Below are 24,385 nucleotides of genomic sequence, written 5' to 3'. Positions count from 1 at the left end.
TCCCCCCCTTCTCAACCCACCCCCCCACCCGCGGCGGGGCCGGTGCCGGCGGTGGGGAGGGGTGGGGGGGGGGGGCGAGGCGGCCCCGACGGGGCGCGGTGATGCCGTCGGTGCGGTAGGGGGCGCTGCGCCGGCGGCGGGGGCCCCGCTCCGCCCCGCCCGGCGCGGCCCCCGGCGCGGCCCGCGCGGCGGCGGCGGCGGCCCGCCCGCCCCCTGCCGGCTCGGCGGGGCAGCGGCGGGGCCGGAGCGCCCAGCGCGGAGCGGCGGAGCCGGGACCCGGAGCTGCCCTCGGCCTCTCGCCGCCCGCTGCCCCCCCCTCTCCCCTCCCCTTCCCCCGCCTCTCCCCCCCCCCCTTCCCTCTCCCCTCCCCGCCCCGGTCGGGCCGGGCCGGGCCGGGCCGGGCCGCCGCCCCGCCCCGCCGCGCCGCCCCGCCGCGCCCCCGCCCCGCCGCCGCCGCCGCCGCCGCCGCCGCCCCGCCGCGCCGCGCCGCCCCGGGCCCAGCCCGATGCCCGGCGGCGGGCGGAGGTGAAGCAGCGAGCGGGCGCTGGATCCTCCCGGCCGCGGCCCCCGGGGCCCCGGGCAGGGAACAAAGGGCCATGGCCGAGGGGGCTCCCGCTCAGGTAAGGGCGCCCGCCGCGCCCCCCCCGCCTCCTTCCCCCTTCCCCGCCCGCCGCGGGTCGCGGCCCGGCCCGGCGCGGCTCGCCCGCAGCCCCAGGGCCGCACGTCGGGGCGGGCCGCGCCGTCGGGGCCGCGGCGGGAGGCGCCGGGGAGGGGGGGAGGGAGGGCGGCCGGCGGGGGCTGTCAGCCGGCGGCGCCCCGGCCGCCCCCCCGGGGCCGGGCACACGGCGCGGGGCCGGGCAGGGCCGACGCCGGCGCGGGCAGCCCCGGGGGGGCGGCGCGGCCGGGCCGGGCCGGGTCGGGCCTCCGCGGCCGGCGGCGCCCGAGCTGCCGTCGAGGGCCGGGCCTGCCCGTCCCGCCGCTTCCCCTCAGCCTCGGCGGCCGGGCCCGGCGGGGCGGGGAGCGGCGGCCCCGCCGTCCCGTGTCCCCCCCCCCCGTCACCCCGCACCCGGTGACAGCACCCCCACCCCCCCCTCCCCCCGGTGTCACCGCCCCGTCCCCATGGCGACGGGGAGCCCCTGGCCTGACAGCGCCCGCCAGCCCCCCGGGGTGTCTCCTCGCCGTGCCCATGGCAACGGGGCCCGGCTGTCCCCTGTCACCCCCCCCCCCCATCCTGGTGTCACCTCTCGGGGCCACCAGCCCAAGCGGCTTAGCGGGGTCAGCGCCCTGCGGGGACACGGGGCAGCCCGGCCGGGCAGCACTGGGCTGTGCAGCGGGACCCCCGCGGCCCCTGCCCCTGGGGAGGGGGGTGCTATGGGGGGGGTGTCTGTCTGTCTGTCCCACACACACCCTGAGCCCCGCACCCCATCCCCCTGGGGAGGGGGGTGCTATGGGGGGGGTGTCTGTCTGTCTGTCCCCCACACACCCTGACCCCTGCACCCCATCCCCCTGGGGAAGGGGGGTGCTGGGGTGGGATAGGGGTGGATGGGGTGGGATAGGGGGTGATAGAGTGGGATAGGGGCTCAGGGTGCGGGGGTCAGGGTGTGTGTCTGTCTGTCCCACCCTGAGCCCTGCACCCCATCCCCCTGAGGAAAGGGGATGCTATGGGGGTGTCTGCCTGCCTGTCCGTCCCCCCCACACCCTGACCCCCGCGCCCCATCCCCCTGGGGAAGGGGGATGCTATGGGGGTGTCTGTCTGTCTGTCCGTCCCCCCCACACCCTGACCCCCGCACCCCATCCCCCTAGGAAGGGGGATGCTATGGGGGTGTCTGTCTGTCCCCCACACCCTGACCCCCGCACCCCATCCCCCTGGGGAAGGGGGCTGCTGTGGGGGTGTCTGTCTGTCTGTCCCCCACACCCTGAGCCCCGCACCCCATCCCCCTGGGGAAAGGGGCTGCTATGGGGGTGTCTGTCTCCCTGTCCATCCCCCCCACACCCTGAGCCCCACACCCCATCCCCCTGGGTAAGGGGGGTGCTATGGGGCTGTCTGTCTCCCTGTCCGTCCCCCCCACACCCTGAGCCCCACACCCCATCCCCCTGAGGAGGGGGGGTGCTATGGGGGTGTCTGTCTCCCTGTCCGTCCCCCCCACACCCTGACCCCGCACCCCCTCCCCCCGGGGAAGGGGGATGCTATGGGGGTGTCTGTCTGTCCGTCCCCCCCACACCCTGAGCCCTGCACCCCCTCCCCCTGGGGAAGGGGGATGCTATGGGGGGGGGGGTGTCTGTCTCCCTGTCCGTCCCCCCACACCCTGACCCCCGCACCCCTCTACCCGCAGGCGCCGGAGCCGGTGCCGCAGCCGCGCTGCCCGTCGCCCCTCCGGCCGCCAGCCGGCCCCGAACGCACCTCGGAGCGGGAGACGCAGACGGCCGAGCTGTCGCTGACGCTGGTGGCGGCCGTGCAGGCCGTGGAGAGGAAGGTGGATTCCCACTCCACCCGCCTCCTCGACCTGGAGGGCCGGACGGGGATGGCGGAGAAGAAGCTGATCGCCTGCGAGAGGACGGCGGCCGAGCTGGGCAACCAGCTGGAGAGCAAGTGCGCGGCGCTGGGCACCCTGATCCAGGAGTACGGGCTGCTCCAGCGCCGCCTGGAGAACATGGAGAACCTGCTCAAGAACAGGAACTTCTGGATCCTGCGCCTGCCCCCGGGCAGGAAGGGGGAAGTCCCCAAGGTAATGGGGGGGGTCCCGTCCCGGGTGATGGGGGTGGGAGGCTGGGTCTGCACCCAGAAGGCTCCTGGAGGGTGGGAAGTGGGGTGAAGGAGAGATGTGGGGATGGGCCTGGCTGGACCTGGAGCCCCTCACGGCTTCTCTCCCAGGGGGACCCCACGTTCGGGGGGAGATGGACCCGAGGGGAACGTCCTGTCCCCCCACACCAGGGGTTCGGCTCTGGTTGGTGTGCTGCCTGCCAGCCACTCACTCCTCTTTGAATTCTGCTTTTCCTTTCTTCTACCACCTTCTGAGAGGAACCCTGAGGGTCTGGTGGGCTTTTAGTCCCTGTCCCCCTGGTTAGGGGGCTCCTTCCTGGACTGGGGAAGGAGCAAGCAGGACGGGGGGGTGGCTGCTGCTGCAGGGGCTGGGCAGCTCTGGGGTTTGGGGGAGGGCAGATGAGCTCCCCACACTCCCAGCTGGGCTTAGCCCAGCGTCAGACAGAGCTCACCCCCAACATCCAGGTCCCTGTTGGTAAAAGTCAGTTCACAGATGGGACTGTGTGGGACCCAGCAAAGGGAATGGGGGAGCAGAGCAGGTCTGGGAGAAGGGGGTTCACCCTGACACCCCATTAGGGCGGTTGGGGAGCAGAACCCAAGCACACCCCAGCTCCCACACGCTGAATTTATCCTCAGCAATGACTTCTCAGTGAACAGGCTGGAAAGCCACAGCCGGCCCCCAGCACACAATAACCACTGGGAGCCCTTCTGGCCTGGGTAGAGTTTTCCCTGGAGTTCTGGGGTAATTAGATCCAGGTCTTTACGTCAGCTCATCAATAGAGATGAGGTCCAGCCCTAGAGATGAGGTCCAGCCCTAGATTTTTATCTCCTTTACCAGCCTGGTCACTTCTGCAGCAGCAGCAGGGACCGAGAGGAAGAGGAGGATGGTGTGGTTTGGGGACATCACACCCTGGCTTCCCCACCAGGAACCAGCCCTTTGGCTGAGACCTTTTAATCTCCTAGAAACACCTACCCAAGGGGGGTGTGGGGGGGGGTTTGTTGGTGGCTGTGATGTAGCTTGGTCGTGTCTGAGCAGGGAAGGAGCCAGACATAACACGTCGGGGCTGGTGGGGAGCGAGGTGCCTCCAGCCCTGGGTGCTTCTGGTTGCAGGTGCCGGTGACTTTTGACGACGTGTCGGTGTATTTCAACAACAAGGAGTGGGAGAAGCTGGAGGAGTGGCAGAAGGAGCTCTACAAGAATGTGATGAAGGGCAACTACGAGTCGCTGATCTCGCTGGGTAAATGCGGGGCGGCGTGGGGAGGAGGGGGAGAGCTGCTCTGAGCTCCCCTGGAGACCCAGGGGGGAGGCTGAAAAACAGGGGGAGGATGTTTCTTGGCTGGCTAAAGGCGTCTCTGCAGCAGTGTCTGGGCTTGTTCCTGGTGTGGGGCTGTCCTGGATGGGTGGGGGGTCACCCCAGACCTCCTGGGGCTCCTTTCAGCTGGGGATACTTGGTGAAGAACCAGGTTCTTCCTCGTGGATGTTGGCAGGGCTTCCCTTCACCCACCAGCCCAGCAGCAGGCACCAGCCCCTGCACCCCTTTAGAGGAAACTCTTTGGGGAGGGGAAGGCTGCCTGATGTGGTCTGAGCTGCGCTCCTTTGGGCTCCTGAAGCCACAGGAGACATTCCAGCTCTGCTGGGGCCAGAGGTGCAACGCTTTTGGCTTCAGGAGAGCCAGGGATTTGCCTGAGAAGTCCTAAAACCCTGCCAGAAAAACCTAGGGGTTGGGGTTCTCCTCAGAGGTGGCAGCTCCACAGATCTCTTCTGTCCATCCAGGGAGCTTCTCAGCGGTGGAGCCTTTGTGGATGTTCCTGGGTGTCTTCACGTGTCTCCCCCCACCCCAGAGCTGGGGAGAGGTGGAAGCTGATAGTAGGATTCCCTGTGCAGTAACCCCTCCCTCCCTCCCCTCCTCTGTCTCTCAACAGACTATGCAATTTCCAAACCTGGTGTTTTGTCCCAGATCGAGCAAGGAGAGGAATCACGGGTCAGGAACGAGCAGGACTTGGAGGAGAGTGAGATCATCACCGATGCCACCGCAGGTGAGAGGGCTGGGCAGCCCCAGGGGACCCTGTGTTGGGAGGAGGAGCTGCTCTCCCAGGCTGAGAGCCTGGAAAGGAGGTTACCCCAGTGGGGAGGTTATCCCAGCAAGGTTATCCCAGCAAGGAGGTGTTTCTGGCAGGGAGGTTATCCCGGTGAGGAGGTTGTCCTGGCAAGTTTATCCTGGCAGGGATGTTATCCCAGTGGGGAGGTTATCCCAGTGAGGATGGAGGTTATGCTGGCAAAGAGGTTATCCCAGTAAGGAGGTGTTTCTGGCAGGGAGGTTATCCTGGTGAGAAGGTTATCCTGACAAGGTTATCCCTGCATGGGTGTTATCCCAGTGTGGAGGTTATCCCAGTGAGGATGTTATCCTAGCAAGTTTATCCTGACAGGGGTGTTATCCCAGTGGGGAGGTTATCCTGGTAAAGAGGTTATCCCAGTGAGGATGTTATCCTAGCAAGTTTATCCTGACAGGGGTGTTATCCCAGTGGGGAGGTTATCCTGGTAAAGAGGTTATCCCAGTGAGGAGGTTATCCTAGCAAGTTTATCCTGACAGGGGTGTTATCCCAGTGGGGAGGTTATCCTGGTAAAGAGGTTATCCCAGTGAGGAGGTTATCCCAGTGAGGAGGTTATCCTGGCAGGGAGTTTATCCTGGCAGGGATGTTATCCCAGTGAGGAGGTTATCCTGGCAGGGAGGTTATCCTGGTGAGGAGGTTATCCTGGCAAGGTTATCCCTGCATGGATGTTATCCCAGTGAGGAGGTTATCCTGGCAGGGAGGTTATCCCAGTGAGGAAGGAGGTTATCCCGGTGAGGAGGTTATCCCGGTGAGGAGGTTATCCCGGTGAGGAGGTTATCCTGGCAGGGAGGTTATCCTGGTGAGGAGGTTATCCTGGTGAGGAGGTTATCCTGGCAGGGAGGTTACCCCACTGGGGAGGTGTGGGGGTTTAGCCCTGGCTGGAGGCCAGACTCCCACCAAAGTCAGTCTGTTACTCGCCCTTCAGGGGAGAGAATATCTATGAAGAGGCTCAGGAGACAAAACAAGGACAGGGAGAGCTCACTCTGTCACCAAGGACGTGGGCAAAACAGACTCAACACAGAGTGAAAACTGGAGTCAGGAGCGTGACCAGATCTTAAAACAAACTCAACCAGATCTTAAACTCCTTCCCCCCACCCCTCCATCCTCAGCAGGCTTCCCTTTAGCCAAGATTTCACTCCCTCCTTCCCCCTGCTCGCAGCACAGGGGGGCAGGGACTGGGAAACAGTGGGGTTCTGGGTTACTTCTTCATGAGCTGTTGTCCCCTGTCAGATCTTAAAACACCTCCAGCCTCCCCCCTGCTCCCTTCTTAGCAGACTCCACTCCAGTCGTGACCTCACTCCCTTCTTCCCCCTCTCACAGCACGGGGGGACAGGGGCTGGGAGCTGGGGGCTCTGCTCAGTCCCTTGCAGGTTGGTTTCCCTCTCAGCTGGGGGAACACTCATTCCACACCCTCCCCTGCTGCACTGTGGGGTCTCACCCACGGGAGACAGTCCTCCACACACCTCTCCAACGTGAGTCCTGTCCCACAGGGCTTGATCTCCTTATCACAGTGTCTCTCAGTCCCAGTGCTCTGGGGGGTCACCAGCCTCCCCCAGCAAACCTGTTCCAGTGCAAATCTCTCTCCCTCTCCTCTCTGTGTCTCTGCTTCTCCTCATGGCTGCGAGTGCTGGCAGGGGCTTACCCCAAGGTAGGGTCACAGCGTCTCCTCTGTGTCTCCACCTGCTCCCCCCAGCCTGGAGCCCCTCCACGGGCTGCAGGTGGGGGCTGGGCCTTTCCCAGGGGTTTCTCCAGGGGCTGCAGGGGCATCTTTCTCTCTGGCCCCAGGGCCGCCTCCTCCCGCGCCCTGTCCTGGCCTCGGTGTCTGCTCAGCTCGTGACATCTTCTCCCTCCTCCTCCAGTGGGAAAACGCAGCCGCTGCCGGGTTGTTTTCTCCTCTCTGTGATTCTCAGAGGCTCTGTGACTCTCTCAGCCCTGACTTGGGCCTTGAGCTGCTCCTTGTTTACAGTTTAGGCTGTAGCTGCTGCCCACAAAAACCACCTCAGCAGCACAGCCTCACAGAACTGCAACAGGGGCAACAGGGGGCTGTCCCAGTGAGGGGGCTGTCCCAGTGAGGGGGCTATCCCGTTGGGGAGGTTATCCCAGTGAGGAGGTTATCCCTGTGAGGAGGTTGTGCTGGCAAGTTTATCCTGGCAGAGATATTATCCCAGTGAGGAGGTTATCCCAGTGAGGAAGGAGGTTATGCCAGCAGGGAGGTTATCCCAGCGAGGAGGTTATCCCAGTGAGGATGTTATCCTGGCAAGGTTATCCCGGCAGGGATGTTATCCCAGTGAGGAGGTTATCCTGGTGAGGAGGTTATCCTGACAGGGAGGTTATCCCAGTGAGGATGTTAACCCACTGGGGACATTATCCCAGCGAGGAGATTATCCTGGTGAGGATGTTATCCCAGCAAGGAGGGTATCCCACCTAGTGAGGAGGTTATCCCAGCAGGGAGGTTATCCCAGTGCGGAGGTTATCCCAGTGAGGATGTTATCCTGACAGGGAGGTTATCCCAGTGAGGATGTTAACCCACTGGGGACATTATCCCAGCGAGGAGATTATCCTGGTGAGGATGTTATCCCAGCAAGGAGGTTATCCCACCTAGTGAGGAGGTTATCCCAGCAGGGAGGTTATCCCAGTGCGGAGGTTATCCCAGCAGGGAGGTTATCCTGGCAAAGAGGTTATCCCAGCAAGGTTATCCCAGTAAGGAGGTGTTTCTGGCAGGGAGGTTATCCTGGTGAGGAGGTTGTCCTGGTGAGGAGGTTATCCTGGCAAGTTTATCCTGGCAGGGGTGTTATCCTGGTGGGGAGGGTTATCCCGGTGAGGAAGGAGGTTATCCCGGTGAGTAGGTTATCCCAGTAAGGAGGTGTTTCTGGCAGGGAGGTTATCCTGGTGAGGAGGTTATCCCAGTGAGGAAGGAGGTTATCCCAGTGAGGAGGTGTTTCTGGCAGGGAGGTTATCCCAGTGAGGAGGTTATCCCAGTGAGGAGGTTATCCCAGTGAGGAGGTTATCCTGGTGAGGAGGTTATCCTGGTGAGGAGGTTATCCTGGTGAGGAGGTTATCCTGGCAGGGAGGTTATCCCGGTGAGGAGGTTATCCTGGCCAGGGTATCCTGGCAGGTGGCAATGCCGCTGCAGACATGAGGTTGCTGCAGACATGAGGTTGCTCCATCCCCTGCCCGTGCCCTTGGTCATGAGGATCTTGGCAGTCGAACTGAAGCCAACAGGAGCTGCCAGCCCAGCACGGTGGGTGGGGGACACCACAGGAGAAGCTGGTGGGGCCGTTGTGGGAGGTTTCTGTGTCCCAGCCCCCTGGAACGATGGTGAGTGGGGCTGCTCTCTCCTTCCTGCAGCTGGTATAAGGGTTGTGATCAAGACGGAGGAGCTGCTGCCTGAAGACAGCCCTGAAAACCCCGAGCTGCATGGGATGTCTGGGCAGTCAGAGGGCAGCTTCCAGAGCCCCGATGAGGAGGCAGCCTGTGAGAGCCCCTACGGCTCCGTCTCTCCAGCCAGGGACCTGCCTGGAACCAGCCTGGGGGACTCCTCTGAGTACGGGGCTGACTTCAGCGAGATCCAGAGAGTCATCGTTCACCACGGGAGCTGCACAGGTGAGGTGCTGAGGCCCGGGGGGCTCTCCTGGGGCAGGGGAAGGTGGGGGGAGACGGAGGGAAAGCTTCAGGCTGCAGCAACATCAAGAGAAGCCTGAGGTTGGTCGGTTGGTTGGAGGAGGACACCAGCCCTGCTCCAGGGTGGAGCGAGAAGTGGCTCAGCCCTCCATGGGTGGGAAATGGTACACAGGGAGAGTGAGGGAGGATGAGTCCCAGGCAGAGTTTTAGGAGAGCCCCACTGAGCCCCTGCTGCCCAAATCCTGCTGGTGGAGAGGGCAGATGGCTGTGGTGGGCTCCTGCCCTGGTGTGAGGCATGTGGAGGGCCTGGAGCATCTCCCCTGGGAGGAAAGGCTGAGGGAGCTGGGGCTGTTCAGCCTGCAGAGAAGAGCCTGAGAGGGGATCTGATCACTGGTTCTCAAGAGCTGAAGGGTGGGAGCCAGGGGGCCATGGGCAGCCTCTGCTCAGTGTCTGTGGGGACAGGACAAGGGGCGATGGGCTCAAGTTGGAGCCCAGGGAGTTCCCCCCAATGTGGGGAAGAACTTCTTGCTGGTGAGGGTGAGGGAGCCCTGGGCCAGGCTGCCCAGGGGGTGTGGAGTCTCCTTGTCTGGAGAGATCCCAGCCCCTGTCCTGGGGACCCTGCTTGGGCAGGGGGTTGGACCCCCTGGGCTCTGGGGGTCCCTTCCAACCCCTGTGAGTCTGTGAGTCTGTGGGTGGGAGGGTGACTGGAGGTGGGTGAGCTGCTGGGAGGGAGCAATGAGGTTTTACTCAGTGGAGAGATGAGATGAGATGATGGCACCGGGTGCTTCATGTGTGGAAGTCACGTGCTGGTTGGGTGGGACGTGCTGGTTGGGTCCTACAGACGTGCCTTGAGCACAAGGAGATGAGCTGTTGGGAGCAGTGGGCTCCTGCCCTTCTGGTGGCTTCTGATGCTGTAACCCCAACCAAGGCAGCTCAAGGTGGGCTCTTGAGCTCCTCCTCAACTCCATCTCCTGGATCTTGTGGTCTCCTCACAATTTCCTGAAGGAAACCAGCCGAGTCAGTGGTGAGGCTGGAGCTGATCCTCGTCCAAGAGCCAGCACCTTGGCTGATGCTCTGTGCTGTGGCTGGTGGGCTGAGCAGGGGCTGTGGTAACACCATGCTGGTGCCCAGCGCTCGAGCAGCAATGGTCCCTGTGTAGGGGAAGCTCTTTGCTGGCAGGAGGTGTGAAGGAGGGTGTGGGAATGCAGAGGGGAGAGGGCTGTGGCTTTGGTACATCCCACACCCATCAGCTGTCCCCTCGAGGGACAGCGTGGTTGCTCTTCCTAGGAAAGCACTTAGGCCTGGCCTAAAGTCCAGCCCAGGGTGCAGTGAGGGGCCCACCATGGGCCTTTCCTTGGGACACGCTGCCTGGGCACCCACAAGACAGGGGACAGCCCCAGGCTGGGTGTGTCATCTCCGGAGCAGGGCAGCCCTGGGTGCAGTGCCGGGCGGCAGCGGGGAGCGGTGCTGCAGCCCAGAGAAACAACAGCAGATGGAGCTGCTCCAGAATCACTTGGCCACCTGAGCCCTTGCCAAATCCATGGTGCTTTTATCCGCCCCTCGGGCCCGTCTCAGAGTGTCGAGGAATTGCAGAACCTTTTGGCAGAGAGATCTGACCACACCTTCCAAAGGAGCCTGTCTGGGAGGTGGTTTGTGTGTCCTTCCTGTCCAGGGGTGCACAGGCTTGTCTTGCCCCCAGGAGAGGATGTGCCCCGTCCCAGGGCACAGGGCGCTGGGCTGGACCTGCTGAAAGGCCACTGGTGCCCCTAAGAGGGGGGGCAGCAGGGACAGGGAAGGGATTGTCCCTCTCTGCTCTGCCCTCCCCAGCTGGAGTCCTGTGTCCAGAGCTGGGGCCCAACACAAGGAAGATGTGGGGCTGTTGGAGAGGGGTCAGAGGAGCCCCGGGGATGCTCAGAGGGCTGGAGCAGCTCCCCTAGGGAGAGAGGCTGAGGGAGCTGGGCTGGGTCAGCCTGGAGAAGAGAAGGCTGTGGGGGGACCTCAGTGCAGCCTCCCCATCCCTGAAGGGACCCCAGGACCAGGAGGGGAATCAGCTCTTGGGAAGGGCAGAGACTGGCAGGACAAGGGGCTGGAGTGAAGCTGGAGGAGGGAAGGGGGAGAGGAGAGACTGGGGGGAAGTTCTGTGCAGAGAGAGTGGTGAGGGGCTGGAAGGGGCTGCCCAGAGAGGGGGTGGGTGCCCCGTCCCTGGGGGTGTTCCAGGCCAGGTTGGCTGGGGCCCTGGGCAACCTTGTGTAGCTCCAGGGCTGGAGGTTGGTGGCCCTGCCTGTGGCAGGGGGTTGGAGCTCTGGGACCCTTGGGGTCCCTCCCAACCCAGCCCAGGCTGGGATTCTAACACCGTTCTGGTTTCCCTTCCGCAGAGGACGGGATCGTGATCAAGACGGAGGAGGAGGAGGAGGAAGAGGACGACCCCGACCCCCTGGAGCCGTGCCCCATGTTCTCGGGCAGGACGGAGCCGCCGGCGTTCCCCAGCCACGAGGCCGGGCTGGGCTGCGAGGCGCAGTGCAGCTCCAAGGCGCCGCCCAGGAGCCTGGCAGCCACCCGGGTGGGGAAACCCCCCTCCTGCGAGAGGGACTCGGGGGAGATGAAACCCAGCACGGCCCAGCAGCGGAACCGGACCCGGGAGAGACCCTACATCTGCCCTGAGTGCGGCAAGAGCTTCATGCTCAAGATCAACTTCATGATCCACCAGCGCAACCACCTCAAGGAAGGGCCCTACGAGTGCCACGACTGCGACCTCAGCTTCCGCAACAAGCAGCAGTTCCTGCTGCACCAGCGCAGCCACACGCGCCGCGGCGTGGGGGTCCCCCGGCGCCCCGAGCACGGCCTCAAGCCCCAGGCGCGGCCCCCGCCCCCTGGGAAGCCCTACAAGTGCTCGGAGTGCGAGAGCAGCTTCAGCCACAAGTCCAGCCTGAGCAAACACCAGATCACCCACGTCGGGGAGCGGCCCTTCACCTGCGGCGAGTGCCGGCGCAGCTTCCGCCTCCAGATCAGCCTGATCATGCACCAGAGGATCCACGCCGGCAAGAGCGAGATGGCTTTCCTCTGCCCCCAGTGCGGCAAGAACTTCACCAGGCCCTCCCACCTCCTGAGGCACCAGAGGACTCACACCGGCGAGCGGCCCTACCAGTGCAGCCAGTGTGAGAAGACCTTCAGCGAGAAGTCCAAGCTCACCAACCACTACCGCATCCACACCCGGGAGCGCCCGCACGCCTGCGCCGTCTGCGGCAAGGGCTTCATCCGCAAGCACCACCTCCTGGAGCACCAGCGCATCCACACCGGAGAGAGGCCCTACCACTGCACCGAGTGTGGCAAGAACTTCACCCAGAAGCATCACCTCCTGGAGCACCAGCGGGCTCACACCGGCGAGCGGCCCTACCCCTGCACCGAGTGCACCAAGTGCTTCCGCTACAAGCAGTCCCTCAAGTACCACCTGAGGACGCACATGGGAGAGTGAGGGGCTGCCGACAGCTTCCTCTCCCTCCCCTCCCCTCCATCCAGCCCTCTTCTTCCTCCTCTTCCTCTTCTCATCTCTCCCACCCTCCCTCCAAACCCCCCCCCCTTCCCCGTTCCCCTCACCCTCCCCCCCGGCTCAGGGCATGGACATCAAGGAAGCTTTTGTGTGGTAGCGTCGCTGGTCTGGTGGAGACAGCTAGGCTGATTGGGAATAAATTAATTAATTAAAGCAAGCAAAATGAAAAGATTATATATATATATAAACAAACCCACAAATGGACAGAAGCAGCTGATTGAGGGGGAATGAAATCCTCACCGTGGGAGAGCAGCAAAACCAAGGAGGAGAGAAGCCTGTCCAGGGTGTTTTGCCTGCGTAGGACTTCACTGCTTTTTGAATCTACTGTTTGGTTTTATAATAAATGTGGAGGAACTTTTGATTTGATAAGCAAAACTTAGGAGGGCCAAGGTTTTGGGAGGGCGGGGGGAGGGTATTTGGGGCAAGGGGGGGGGTGGGGGAAGAGAGATACTGGTTTCTTTTTATGTTGTTGTTGTTTTAAGTGCTCTGGGGGCTGATTCTGGCACAGTCACTTTTTGTCCAGGAGCTCTGCAGAGGGGGCTGCCTCGTCCCAGCTCGGACCTGACAGCCGCTCGGCAGTGCCTGGTGACAAGGAGCTGCCAGCCAAAGGGGGAGGTGAGTGATAAATAGATCCAGATGAGGAGGAAGTTCTCTGTGTGTCTAGATTGGAAGAGCTGATAGGTGCCTGCCCGGCATCCCTGAACTATCTGATAGAATAAAATACTAGTTGCAGTAAAAAAGAACCTTCTTTCTGGTAGGATCCCATCAGCCAAGGCTCCTCCAAACACTCATTTCTAGTGCTTGATCCTTCCACAGCAGCAGACGCCTTTCCTGGTGACCCCCCCTGGGGTGCCCGTCCCTCCGGCCACCACCAGAGCTGCACCGAAGGCATCGCCGGCGGCGCGAGACGTGGGAGCGGCTCGTAAGACGTGGGTCTCACTGGTGGGGTCCCTGATGTACCTGTGAGCAAGACCTTGGTGTGATTCAACTGCTCTTCATCCTGTGAAACGTGCTGCAGAGAGCTGGCTGGTCTCACTGCTGCTGGGGGCATCGACCACACGCTGCCCAGCGGTGGGAGCGGCGAGATTCCGGCCCCAGATGGAAGAGCAGGTCCTGGGCTGGCTCTGTGATCAACCCTGGTCACCTCAGGGCTGCCCATGGTCAGGGTTGGGAGGGACCCCAAGGGTCCCAGAGCTCCAACCCCCTGCCACAGGCAGGGACACCAACCTCCAGGCCTGGAGCTACACAAGGTTGCCCAGGGCCCCAGCCAACCTGGCCTGGAACACCCCCAGGGACGGGGCACCCACCACAGATTCCTGTGGCTGGAGCCCCGGTGGGTGGGATGTGGGTCAGGCTCCTTGGTGTCTGTTGGAGCTCCCAGGGCTCGTTTCTCCACCAGCCTGGTCCATCCTCACCACAGCTCCTGTAGCTGGGCTGTGGCTGGGTGAGATGCACCAGAAGCTCTGGGGTGCAGCTGGGCTGGTGACGTCCTGGTGCTCACCAGGCTCCTGGCCGAGGGGTGTGGTGGGGAAGACGGTGTCAGATCTCATGTTGGACAGTGGCATCAATAAACAGAGCAATGATGGGATGAGTCTCAGGACCTGTTTATGCCTCTGCAGAACCAAACCTGTTGCTGTAGCACCTTGGGGGCGTGGGAACCCCTCCTAAATCTGCCATTTACCCCCCTCTTCCGTGCTCCAAAGCGCCTGCTGGCACCACAGCGCCCATTGGAGCTGCCAGGACCCACCAGCCAGCCATGAAGAGGAGAGTTTGGGGGCTGCTGGAGCAGGACCCAGTGAGGTTCCTGCCTTCCCAGTGCTGGGTTGCTGCTCCAAACTCCCTGGGAGCAGTTTGGGGGGGGTTGGGTTGTCTGACTTGGCTTAAACATGCTGCAATAGGGCTGATAGCCTGGCTGGTGTGGGACAGGGGGGTCTGGCTGCAGCCCCCAGCCCAGCTGGCTGCCACACGCCCCCCTCATCAGGACTAAATGCAATTAGGGGGAATAAAGAGATTGAAAGCAGAACTGGCTCTGGTTCTCCTCAGCTCGTGCTCTTCCTGCTGGCGGTGCCACGGAGCCAGCGCTGTCCTTCTGCCTTCCTAGAAATGGACGGGTTCAGCGGGGGGGGTTTTGGGCAAAGCAGCCACTTTGACACCCATCCAAGCCCCCCCCCCGCCCAGGGAGCCTGGGAACAGGCAGCCTCCTCCTCTCTTTGGCACCGTGGCTGCATCAGGCGCTGGGTTTAACCACGTCCAGGTGACCTTCAGCTCAGATGTCAACAGCCCGTCTGTGGCTGCAGCTCCCACGCTGGGCAGGGGAAACAGCTGGAATGGGCCCTGATGGGAGCTGAGCTCAGGGTGGCAGCAGCAGTGCTGCAGGGCACGGATTTTGGGGGGGGGGGGGGGGGGGCCACGTGTGGTGAGCAGCCCTGACACCCCCCTGAGCTGTTGGTGGGTTATCAGCACCCTCCATTTAATGGGAGGCTGGTTCGTGCTGGGTGCTGGGTGCTGGGCAGTCCTCACCTAAACAAACCAGCTCCAGACTTAGGGGGGTTAACAGCACCCAGGTTTGACTCTTTTGAGGGTTCGTGTCCCCACAGGTCTGGCACTGCCACGCTCACCCAGCCCTCCCCAGCCCAGGGTGCTGGGGAGCTGGACGTGGCTGCACCCAGAAGGCATCAGAAGCCCTGGGAACGAGGGACAAGCAGGAGGCACCACTGTCCCTGCTCGGGTGTGAGGTGGGCAGCATCCCCCGCCCCACCCTGGCAGCACCCAGGGGCTGTAGCTGAGGGGACAACCCAGGCTGTCACCCTGGGATGCTGCAGGGATGGTGAACAGGGAGCAGGAAGCGTTGTGCTGGCTCCACCACGGGTGCTGGGATGGGCTCTGGTGTCCCACTGCCGCAGGGCAGCCGGCAACAGCAAGCAGGGCACAGGCCGTGGCAGGGCAGTCACACAGGGGATGGTGGGGTGTGTAGGGGTGTTACTGGGCTGGTTTATCACTGGGGAGAGCCCAGCTCCCAGCAGCACGTCAGGGATGTGCCTGGGGATGCTCCTCAGGCCCTGGCCGGCAGCGTGCTGGGGGGAAAGCTGGAGGAGCTGAGGTGATGGGCACACACAGATGGGTCTGGTGTTGGGGGGCACACCCAGACATGGCCCCGCGGCCCACAGAGACGCCTGAGGGGGCTTGTGAGGCTACCAGAGACCCTCTTCTCCTCCCTGCTGCCCTCTGGGAGTTTGGGGCTGGGGTAAGGCTGAAGGAGAGCCTGGGAGAGCCGCAGGGCTCGGGGATGGGAGCCGGAGCGGGCGGCTGGTTGGGTGGGATCTCACACGGGTGGGAAGGGGCTGGAGAGGCCTCAGGCCCTGGGGAAGCAGCTCCCAGACTGGATTACACTCGGCTGCTGTGTCACAGCTGCCACAGCGACACAATCCCTTCAGTGGCATTAACCCCCAGCTCAGGGCCTGGGGAAGGGCCCTGCTCCGTGCTCCAAGGCGCCCGCGGCGGCCGGTGCTGGGGTGATGCACGTGAGGAGGCCGGAGGCACCAGGCTGAAGCCTGGGGGGGCTCCCACTGCTCCCATGGGGCACCCACACTTCGGCACAGTGCTTTGGGGGGCTGCCATGGGGGCACCCACACTTCAGCACTGGGCTTTGGGGGACGAGGGGAAAGGGCCTGAAGCTGCCCCAGGGGAAGCTGAGGTTGGGCGTCAGGAACAATGTCTGTGCTGACAGGGGGTCAGATACTGGCCCAGGCTGCCCAGGGGGTGGGTGAGGCCCCATCCCTGGAGGGGCTGAGAAGCAGAGCAGGGGTTGTGCTTGGTGACATGGTCTGGTGCTGGACTGGCAGGGCTGGGCAGGTGGGTGGGCTCTGTGGGCTTGGGGGGCTTTTCCAACCCAAACCATCCTGTGATTCTATGATTCTACACACACACACACAGGTCCATGCACATGCAGACAGACAGACAGACAGACAGACAGACAGACACACACACACACACATCCCTGCCCGCACTTGGTCCCCCGGCAGCTCCAGACACCCCCTCCCGCACACAGACCCCCGGGGGAGCCCAGCACCCCCCGCCACAGCCCGGCAGGGCCCAGGAAGCCCAGCAGCCCCCGTCACAGCCCGGCAGCCCCCGGGGAGCCCGGTACCCCCCACCGCAGCCCGGCAGCCCCCGCCACAGCCCGGCAGCCCCCGGGGAGCCCGGTACCCCCCGCCGCAACCCGGCAGGGCCCGAGGAAGCCCGGCAGCCCCCAGGGAGCCCGGTACCCTCCCCGGCAGCTCGGTAGCCCCCCGGGGAAGCCCGGCAGCCCCCAGCGCAGCCCGGCAGGTCCCGGGGAGCCTGGTATCCTCCCCTCCCCGGCAGCTCGGTAGGTCCCCGCCACAGCCCGGCAGCCCCCGGGGAAGCCCGGCAGCCCCCGGGCAGCCTGGTACCCCCCACCGCAGCCCGGCAGGGCCCGGGGAGCTCGGTACCCTCCCCGGCAGCCCCCGGGGAAGCCCAGTACCCCCCACCGCAGCCCGGCAGGGCCCGGGGAAGCCCGGCAGCCCCCGGGCAGCCCGGTACCCTGCCCGGCAGCCCCCGGGGAGCCCGGTACCCTGCCCGGCAGGGCCCGGGGAGCCCGGTACCCCGCACCGCAGCCCGGCAGGGCCCGGGGAGCCCGGCCCTCCCCGCCGCAGCCCGGCAGGGCCCGGCCCGCCCCCCGCCCTTTCCGGGAAGCGGGGCTGCGGGGGCGGCATGGCGCGGGCCGTGCTGGCGCTGGGCGAGAGCCTGCAGGCCGAGGCCACCTGCCCCGTGTGCCTGGAGCTCTTCACCGAGCCCGTCATCACGGAGTGCGGCCACAACTTCTGCGGGCCCTGCCTGGCGGCCGTGCTGGGGGTGCCGCCGCGCCCCGCCGCCTGCCCGCAGTGCCGCGCGACTGTGGCCCCCGGCTCGCTGCGGCCCAACCGCTCGCTGGGGGCCGTGGCCGGGCTGGCGGGGGCTCTGGAGGAGGAGGCGAGGCGGCCCCGCTGCCCGGCCCACGGCGAGGCCCTGAGCCTCTTCTGTGAGAGCTGCCGGAGCCCGCTCTGCCCCCTGTGCCGGGACGGGCCCGGGCACCGAGACCACCGCGCCCGCCCCGCCGAGGAGGCGGCCCGGCAGCTCCGGGTAGGGAGCGGGGAGGGGGCGGGGGGTGCTGCGGGCAGGGGCTGGGGACCCTCGGGGAACGGGCTGGCACCCTCCAGGGACCCGGCTGGGTTCCCTCGGGGAAGGGGCTGGGGTCCCTTCCGGGAATGGGCTGGGTTCCTGCTGGGAACAGGGCAGGGACCGTCCAGGAATGGGCTGGGGTCCCTCTGGGAATGGCTGGGACCCTCCAGGAATGGGCTGGGGTCCCTCTGGGAATGGCTGGGACCCTCCAGGAATGGGCTGGGGTCCCTCTGGGAATGGCTGGGACCCTCCAGGAATGGGCTGGGGTCCCTCTGGGAATGGGCTGGGTTCCTGCTGGGAACAGGGCAGGGACCCTCCAGGAATGGGCTGAGACCCTCCAGGAATGGGCTGGGGTCTCTCTGGGAATGGCTGGGACCCTCCAGGAATGGGATGGGGTCTCTTTGGGAACGGGCTGGGACCCTCCAGGAATGGGCTGGGGTCCCTCTGGAAATGGCTGGGACCCTCCAGGAATGGCTGGGACCCTCCAGGAATGGGCTGGGGTCTCTCTGGGAATGGCTGGGACCCTCTGGGAATGGCTAGGACCCTCCAGGAATGGGCTGGGGTCTCTCTGGGAACGGGCTGGGACCCTCCAGGGACCGGGCTGTGTCCCCTCGGGGAATGGGCTGGGATCCCTTCTGGGAACAAACGGGCTGGGTTCCTGCTGGGAACAGGGCAGGGACCCTCTGGGAATGGCTCGGACCCTCCAGGAATGGGCTGGGGTCCCTCTGGGAATGGCTGGGACCCTCCAGGAATGGGCTGGGGTCCCTCTGGGAATGGCTGGGACCCTCCAGGAATGGGCTGGGGTCTCTCTGGGAATGGCTGGGACCCTCCAGGACCGGGCCAGGGTCCCCTCCAGGAACAGGGCAGGGACCCTCTCCGAACAGGCTGGGGTAGTTCCAGGAACAGGGCAGGGTTCCTGCTGGGAAGGGGCTGAGGTGCCCTTTGGGTCTGGGTCCCCTCTGAGCATGGGATGGGGTTCCCTGTGGGCACAGGTTGGGGGTCCCTGTCCAGGCCTGGGTCTGGGTCCCCATCCAGCATCTGGATCTGGCCACAGCTGGGGGGTCCCCATCTGGCTGTGGGCTGTGGTCCAGTATCCCACCAGGACTGCTGGTTCTCTGGCTCCCACTGCCCCTCACCTGCCCCCAGCTCAGCCAGGGGTACAGAGCTCTCTTGCTGCTCCCCCTCTGCAGCCCCGTGAGGTCCCCAGTGCCCCACACATCCCCAGCCAGGGACAGGCCTGGTGCTGCAGCGACAGGGGATGTGTCCCCTACCCCCCTAAGATGTATGGTGGGGTCCATCCCCCCCCACCCAGAGCCCTCTCTGCCATGGGGCATGACTTGGAGAAGCATGAGGGAGTTTTAAACACTCCAGGGGATTTATGGAGGGCACCTGCGACACGGTGCTGCTGCCCCTTCAGACCTCTTCCCACAAATCCCACTTCTAACACCAAAAGTTGTTTTTTCCTAATTTAAAAAAAAACCCAAACAAACCCACCCCACCACCAAACCCCACAAACCTGAGGGTTTCCACGTGAAGCTGTTCCAGGAATGCTTCTGGCCAAAGCAGCTGTGAGTGAGGATCTCCCTGGGCTGTCTGTAACACCAGCTTGGAGAGAGGTGGGTGCTGAGCTGAGCTCAAAACTCACCTCAAGACCCTGCAGAGCTGTGTCATCCCCACGGGCTGTGTGGGGGCATCACATCCCTCCTAGAGATGTAACCCCCAAATCTGCTCAGTTTGTGGGTTGTTTTTTCCCTCCAGGAGACACTCCAGAGCAACCTGGTTTTCCTACAAAAGGAGAGAGAAGCCTTCCAGCCCCAAGGGGAGAAGGAAAGTGATGGCTTGCTGGTACGTGCTTGTGTCTCCTGCCTGCCTACCCCCACCTCCACCAGCCTCTCCCACCTTTCCCTGCTCTTCACTCCCATTTTCTCTCAGCTCCTCTGTCATAGAATCCCAGCCTGGGCTGGGCTGGGAGGGACCCCAAGGATCCCAGAGCTCCAACCCCCTGCCACAGGCAGGGCCACCAACCTCCAGGCCTGGGTCCATCCCATCTGTCCTTCCATCCTGTTCTCATTCACACTCTGCTGTCATCTCGGGTCCATCAACATCCAGACTTGCTGCCCCTCTTCCCCCTCCACTCTTCCAGCTTTGCCTCTCTCAAAACCCTTCTCCTTCTCCCTGTGATCCCCACCCCACTCTCCCCAGCACCAGGTCCCCGTGTGGGGCTGGCTGGAGGATGGGATGTCTCATCTTATGGGATGTTGGTTCCTCCCTTGCAGGAGCAGGTGGCTTCGGAGAGGCAGAGGCTGAGGGACACCTTTGAGCAGCTGCAGGAGTTCCTGAGGGAGCAGGAGGGGGTCCTGCTGTCCCAGCTCGACCAGGCACACGGGGAGCTCGCCGAGGGGCGCAGCCAGTACATCTCCAGCGTTGCAGAGAGGAAATCACTGCTGGACACACTGACTGTGGAGATAGAGAAGAAACGTGAGCAGCCGGTGGTTGAGTTCCTCATGGTGAGGCTGGGTGCTGTGTCCCACCCCTCATGGTGAGGCTGGGGGCACCCACCTGCCCCCCCCTGCATCCCACTGCCTCTGCAAGCCAAGGGCAACACGGTGCTGGCAGCTGGGCTGTGCCACTGTGGTGTGTGGTGTGGCCAGGGAAGGCAAAGGTTTGGGAGGCCCCAGGAGAGTGGTGTGACCCCCCCAGTGCCCACCACCCGCTTCACGCAGCGGGGCAGTGACTGTACCTCAGTGCTGGGGGTGCCACAGTCCTTCTCTGCACTGCCAGACCTGACCTGGTGTTTCCTCTCTTCCAGGATGTTGGCAAAACCCTCAGCAGGTACGAAACGGCCTTGGAAACGTTCTCTTCCCATGGGGCTCTTCTGGGCAGAGGTTTGGAAACTCTGCAGCAGCAGCTGGGAGGGGGGTGGCTTTGCCCTGCTGAGGGTTTGGGATTTAACGTGGTGTAATCAGGAGCCAGTGGTCATAGAACCATAGAATCATAGAATCCCAGACTGGTCTGGGTTGGGAGGGACCCCAAGGGTCCCAGAGCTCCAACCCCCTGCCACAGGCAGCGACACCAACCTCCAGGCCTGGAGCTACACAAGGGTGCCCAGGGCCCCAGCCAACCTGGCCTGGAACACCCCCAGGGACGGAGCACCCACCCCCTCTCTGGGCAGCCCCTTCCAGCCCCTCCCCACTCTCTCTGCACAGAACTTCCCCCCAGTCTCTCTTCTCCCCCTTCCCTCCTCCAGCTTCACTCCAGCCCCTTGTCCTGCCAGTCTCTGCCCTTCCCAAGAGCTGATTCCCCTCCTGTTCCTGGGGTCCCTTCAGGGACGGGGAGGCTGCACTGAGGTCCCCCCACAGCCTTCTCTTCTCCAGGCTGACCCAGCCCAGCTCCCTCAGCCTCTCTCCCTAGGGGAGCTGCTCCAGCCCTCTGAGCATCCCCGGGGCTCCTCTGACCCCTCTCCAACAGCCCCACATCTTCCTTGTGTTGGGCCCCAGCTCTGGCCACAGGACTCCAGCTGGGGAGGGCAGAGCAGAGAGGGACAATCCCCTCCCTGTCCCCGCTGCCACCCCTGTTAAATAAAGATGGTGTTTGGGACCCTGGAGGCAGCTCCCCTGAGTTCTGCAGATGATCTCCTCTCGCTGCAGAGGGCTGTGTCCCTCCTGGCCCTGGGTGCTGGCTGCTGTCAGAGCTCCTCTCCACCTTGTTCCCTCCCCAGCTGTGAGGCAGCGAAGGCCCCGATCCCAGAGCCGGTGTCCCCGGAGCTGCGGAGGAGCCTTCAGAGACTCTCTGAGATGAGCCAGCTGGTGGTGGATGCAGTGGCCACATTCAAAGGTAAAGCAAAGAAGCCACAAGCGGGTGTGTTGCTGCCCCAGGGCTCTGCTCTCCCTGTGCTTCCCGCTGGGCTGTGCTGCAGCAGGAGACACCTCACAGCCCACAGCCTCTGCCTGGGATTTGGGAGCCAAACACACCCATCTCACCTCTGAGATGGGCTTTGCTGGAGCCTGGGGGTGCTGGGGAGTGGGCTCCACCTCTGGCTTGCAGGAGAGCAGGAAGGATGCCTGAGAGGAGAGTCTCATGTGCCTTCCTTTCCTTCCTCCAGTGAACCTGCTGAGCGAGTTGGACAGAGAAAGGGGTAAGTCTTGGAGCTGATGGGTACAAAATCCCTTCCAGAATGAGTTCCCTTACATCCTCGGGGCAGAGGTGGGCTCACACCCCAAAATCCAGGCTCTGTCTGGAACTGGGTCCCTGCCTTTTCAGTAGCCCCAGGTCTGTCCCCATGGCAGGCAGCACCCAGTGACACTGGCCTGTGATGCCAGACGAGGGCTGGGGCAGCCCGAGGCCCCCGAGTTCCCTGTCCCTGCAGACTTCTGTCCTCTCTCACTGGGATGTGTAAGGCAGTGATGGGTTAAGCAAAGGGGCTGTGTGTGTTTTGGGCTGGCTTTCAGGCAGCAGCAGTGCCTCTGCAGGGCCTGGGCAGTGCTGGTTCTGCCAGGGCCAGGCTCTCCCCTCTCGTTTCTCGGGCTGAGGGGCCGGTCGCACAGGCCGGGAATGCCTCAGTTTCCCTCACGCTGGGGTCCCCGCTGTGAGCAGGGGTCCTGGAGGGGTCTGGGGGTGGTGGCACTGCTGACAGGGCTGTGGCCTTGCGGGACGGACGCGGGGTGGCAGCAGAACATCCCACATGCGGCTCCTTGGAGGCTGGGAGCTGCCTGTGCCTTCCCCCAGCCTTTGTCCCCCCTGTCGCCTGAGCAGGGGCCGGCTGCTGCCTCGCCCAAAACGCTCCCTCACACCCACGGGGCGGTATCATCTCACCCCCGGCCTGGCCGCAGCCCCCAGCCTGCCTGAACCCGGCAGGACCCAGCCCAGGCTTAGCTGAGCCCAGGGTGTCTGTCAGGTCCCTGGGGATGCTGTGTGGCTCCGTCCTGCTGCAGGGAGCGTTGCTTCACCCTGGGGCTGGCGTGGAGGGCAGCAGGTGCCCCGTGACTTGTGCAGCTCGAGGGGGCTGTGGGTGTTGTGTGTGTGAGCTCGTGGGGCACGAGAGCCCAGCGTGCTCACACGAGGTGTCACAGGGTCCCAGAGACACCAGGCTGGAGAAGACCCTTAAGCCCATCAGGTCCAACTGTCCCTGTGCTGACCCAGCTCCCTGAGCACCTCACCTCCCCTCTGTTAAACACCCCCAGGGCTGGGGACTCAGCCCCTCCCTGGGCAGCCTGTGCCACAGCCCCACAACTCTGCCAGGGAAGAACTTTGCCCTCCCAGCTGAGCTGACCCTGCCCTGGGGCAGCTTGAGCCCACTGCCCCTCCTCCCAGCTCCTGGCCCCTGGCTGCAGAGACCATCGCCCACCTCTCTGCACCCTCCTGCCAGGGCAGGGCAGGGCAGGGCAGGGGGGAGAAGGGCTCCCCTCAGCCTCCTCTGCTCCAGGCTCAGCACCCCCAGCTCCCTCAGCCGCTCCTCAGAGGATTTGCCCTCCAGCCCCTTCCCCAGCCTGGTTGCCCTTCTCTGGACACGCTCCAGGACCTCCAGCTCCTGCTGGGACTCAGGGGCCCACAACTGGACCCAGCACTCCAGCTGCAGCCTCCCCAGTGCCCAGCCCAGGGGCACAAGCCCTGTCCTGGCTCTGACACAAGCCAGGATGCCCTTGGCCCCCCTGGCCACATCCTATCAGCCATCTCATTATCTGGCTGGTCCCCTTCTAGCAGGGCCTCGTACCTACTGCTCAGTGGAACTTGAGGAGGAAGAACAGGAATGGGAGGCACAAGCCCCGTGGAAGAGGAGGGAGAGGTGCTGGTTCCCTCCTCAGCGAGCAACAGGCTGATGTTTGTCTCTGTCCTGTGTTAGTGGGGGTGACGCTGGACCCAGAGACCGCGAGCCCCTGCCTGTGCCTTTCGAAGGACCTCAAAACCCTGCGGCTGGCAGAGAGACAGCAAGACCTCCCTGACAGCCCCAAGAGATTCACTGGCAGCCCCAGCGTCCTGGGCTCCCAGGGCTTCGTGGCTGGGAGGCATTACTGGGAGCTGGAGGTAGGGGACGGGGACAGCTGGGCCGTGGGGGTGGCTGCGGAGTCTGTGAGGAGGCAGGACTCGCTCACCATGGCCATGGGGAAGATCTGGGCCCTGAGACTGGACTGGAATCACCAGTACACAGCCCTCCACATGCCCCCCACCCCACTGGTTCTGAAGGAAGAGCCCCGGAAAATCAGGGTTCACCTGGACTACGAGGCAGGACAAGTGACGTTCTACAGCGCAGACAGCATGGTGCAGATCCTGCAGTTCCAGGCGTCCTTTACAGAGAAGGTCTTCCCGTATTTTTGGCTCTGGTCAGAGGGAAACTACATCAAGCTGTGTCCCTGATGGGTGGGATGCCTCCCAGCCCCCTCCCCTCCGCTGGCTGAGCAGGCAAGAGGTGTGGGAATGCTGCAGCTTTGGCCTTGCCAACTCCCTGCAGCTCTGCCTGGGCTGGATTCCCCTCTGCATGTTGCTGCATTTTTTTCCCCCTGCCAGGTCCTTTGGAGCATTAAAGATGTGTTGTCCTGCCTGGGGAGGTGTCTGCATACCGGTGTGCTGGCCAGATGTCACAGTGATGGTGTCCCACCTGTCCCTGCAGGCGCTGAGCAGGCAGGGAAGGTGCTCTGATTGCTTGTGCTGGTCTCTGGCAGCCCTGGCTCATCGCTTGCTTTGGCTCCTTGGGGTGTGCTGCATGGTGAACAGCATCGGGGTGCAATCACCCCACGCCCAGTCACTCAGGGTGGAACCACAGAGCTGCTAATGGTGGTGGTAATTGCTTATTTGGCTTGAAAGGACGATGTTTAGGGAGGGGACTGAGATGAGTGGAGAGCTGGAGTGAGGGTTCAGTTTCTCCAGGCTGGAAGAGCAGCAGGGGTGTGATGGGGATCTGTGAGATCCTGCCTGGTTAGAGGGGGGCCAAGTGCCCTGTTGTCTAATCCAGGAGCAAGGAGCGTGGTGTGGGTGGCAGGGCCCAAGCAGAGAGGGACACAGGTCCTGTCCCCGAGGTGTGGGATGCCCTGAGGAGGCCTTTATGTCTCTGCATCCCCCTGAGAACGCTGGAACCCATGCGATCAGCCCTGCAGCTGGAGACCCCTCTGAAACCACCCCAGGGGGTCTGACAGAGCACATCTGCCAGGGGCAGCTGCAGGGCAGAGATCTGC

At 63.9% G+C, this 24,385-nt stretch overlaps 2 protein-coding genes across 2 annotated transcripts; both read left to right on the top strand.

Moving 5' to 3' along the window:
* Positions 1–480: 480 nt before the first annotated feature.
* LOC311189290 (zinc finger protein 783-like) lies at positions 481–12,400 on the top strand. Its single transcript, XM_084260923.1, has 6 exons — positions 481–620; positions 2,334–2,726; positions 3,873–3,999; positions 4,685–4,798; positions 8,222–8,476; positions 10,870–12,400. The coding sequence occupies exons 1-6, from the start codon at positions 597–599 to the stop codon at positions 11,964–11,966; spliced, it is 2,010 nt and encodes a 669-aa protein (XP_084117049.1). The 5' UTR covers positions 481–596; the 3' UTR covers positions 11,967–12,400.
* Positions 12,401–16,772: 4,372 nt separating this feature from the next.
* LOC311188986 (E3 ubiquitin-protein ligase TRIM7-like) lies at positions 16,773–23,758 on the top strand (the record flags this gene model as incomplete). Its single annotated transcript, XM_084260570.1, has 7 exons — positions 16,773–17,180; positions 18,978–19,064; positions 19,496–19,726; positions 20,029–20,051; positions 20,938–21,053; positions 21,322–21,354; positions 23,059–23,758. The coding sequence occupies 7 exons, from the start codon at positions 16,773–16,775 to the stop codon at positions 23,568–23,570; spliced, it is 1,410 nt and encodes a 469-aa protein (XP_084116696.1). The 3' UTR covers positions 23,571–23,758.
* Between the last annotated feature and the right edge of the window lie 627 nt (positions 23,759–24,385).

Source organism: Gallinula chloropus (genome assembly GCF_964237585.1).
Source record: "Gallinula chloropus genome assembly, chromosome: 2".
NCBI lineage: Eukaryota > Metazoa > Chordata > Aves > Gruiformes > Rallidae > Gallinula > Gallinula chloropus.
This window is presented reverse-complemented; position numbering and strand designations above follow the sequence as displayed.

Coding starts and splice junctions, on each gene's coding strand:
- LOC311189290 (XM_084260923.1), top strand. CDS start 597: ATGGCCGAGGGGGCTCCCGCTCAG. Junction 621..2,333: donor CCGAGGGGGCTCCCGCTCAG/GTAAGGGCGCCC, acceptor CTCTACCCGCAG/GCGCCGGAGCCGGTGCCGCA. Junction 4,799..8,221: donor CATCACCGATGCCACCGCAG/GTGAGAGGGCTG, acceptor TCCTTCCTGCAG/CTGGTATAAGGGTTGTGATC.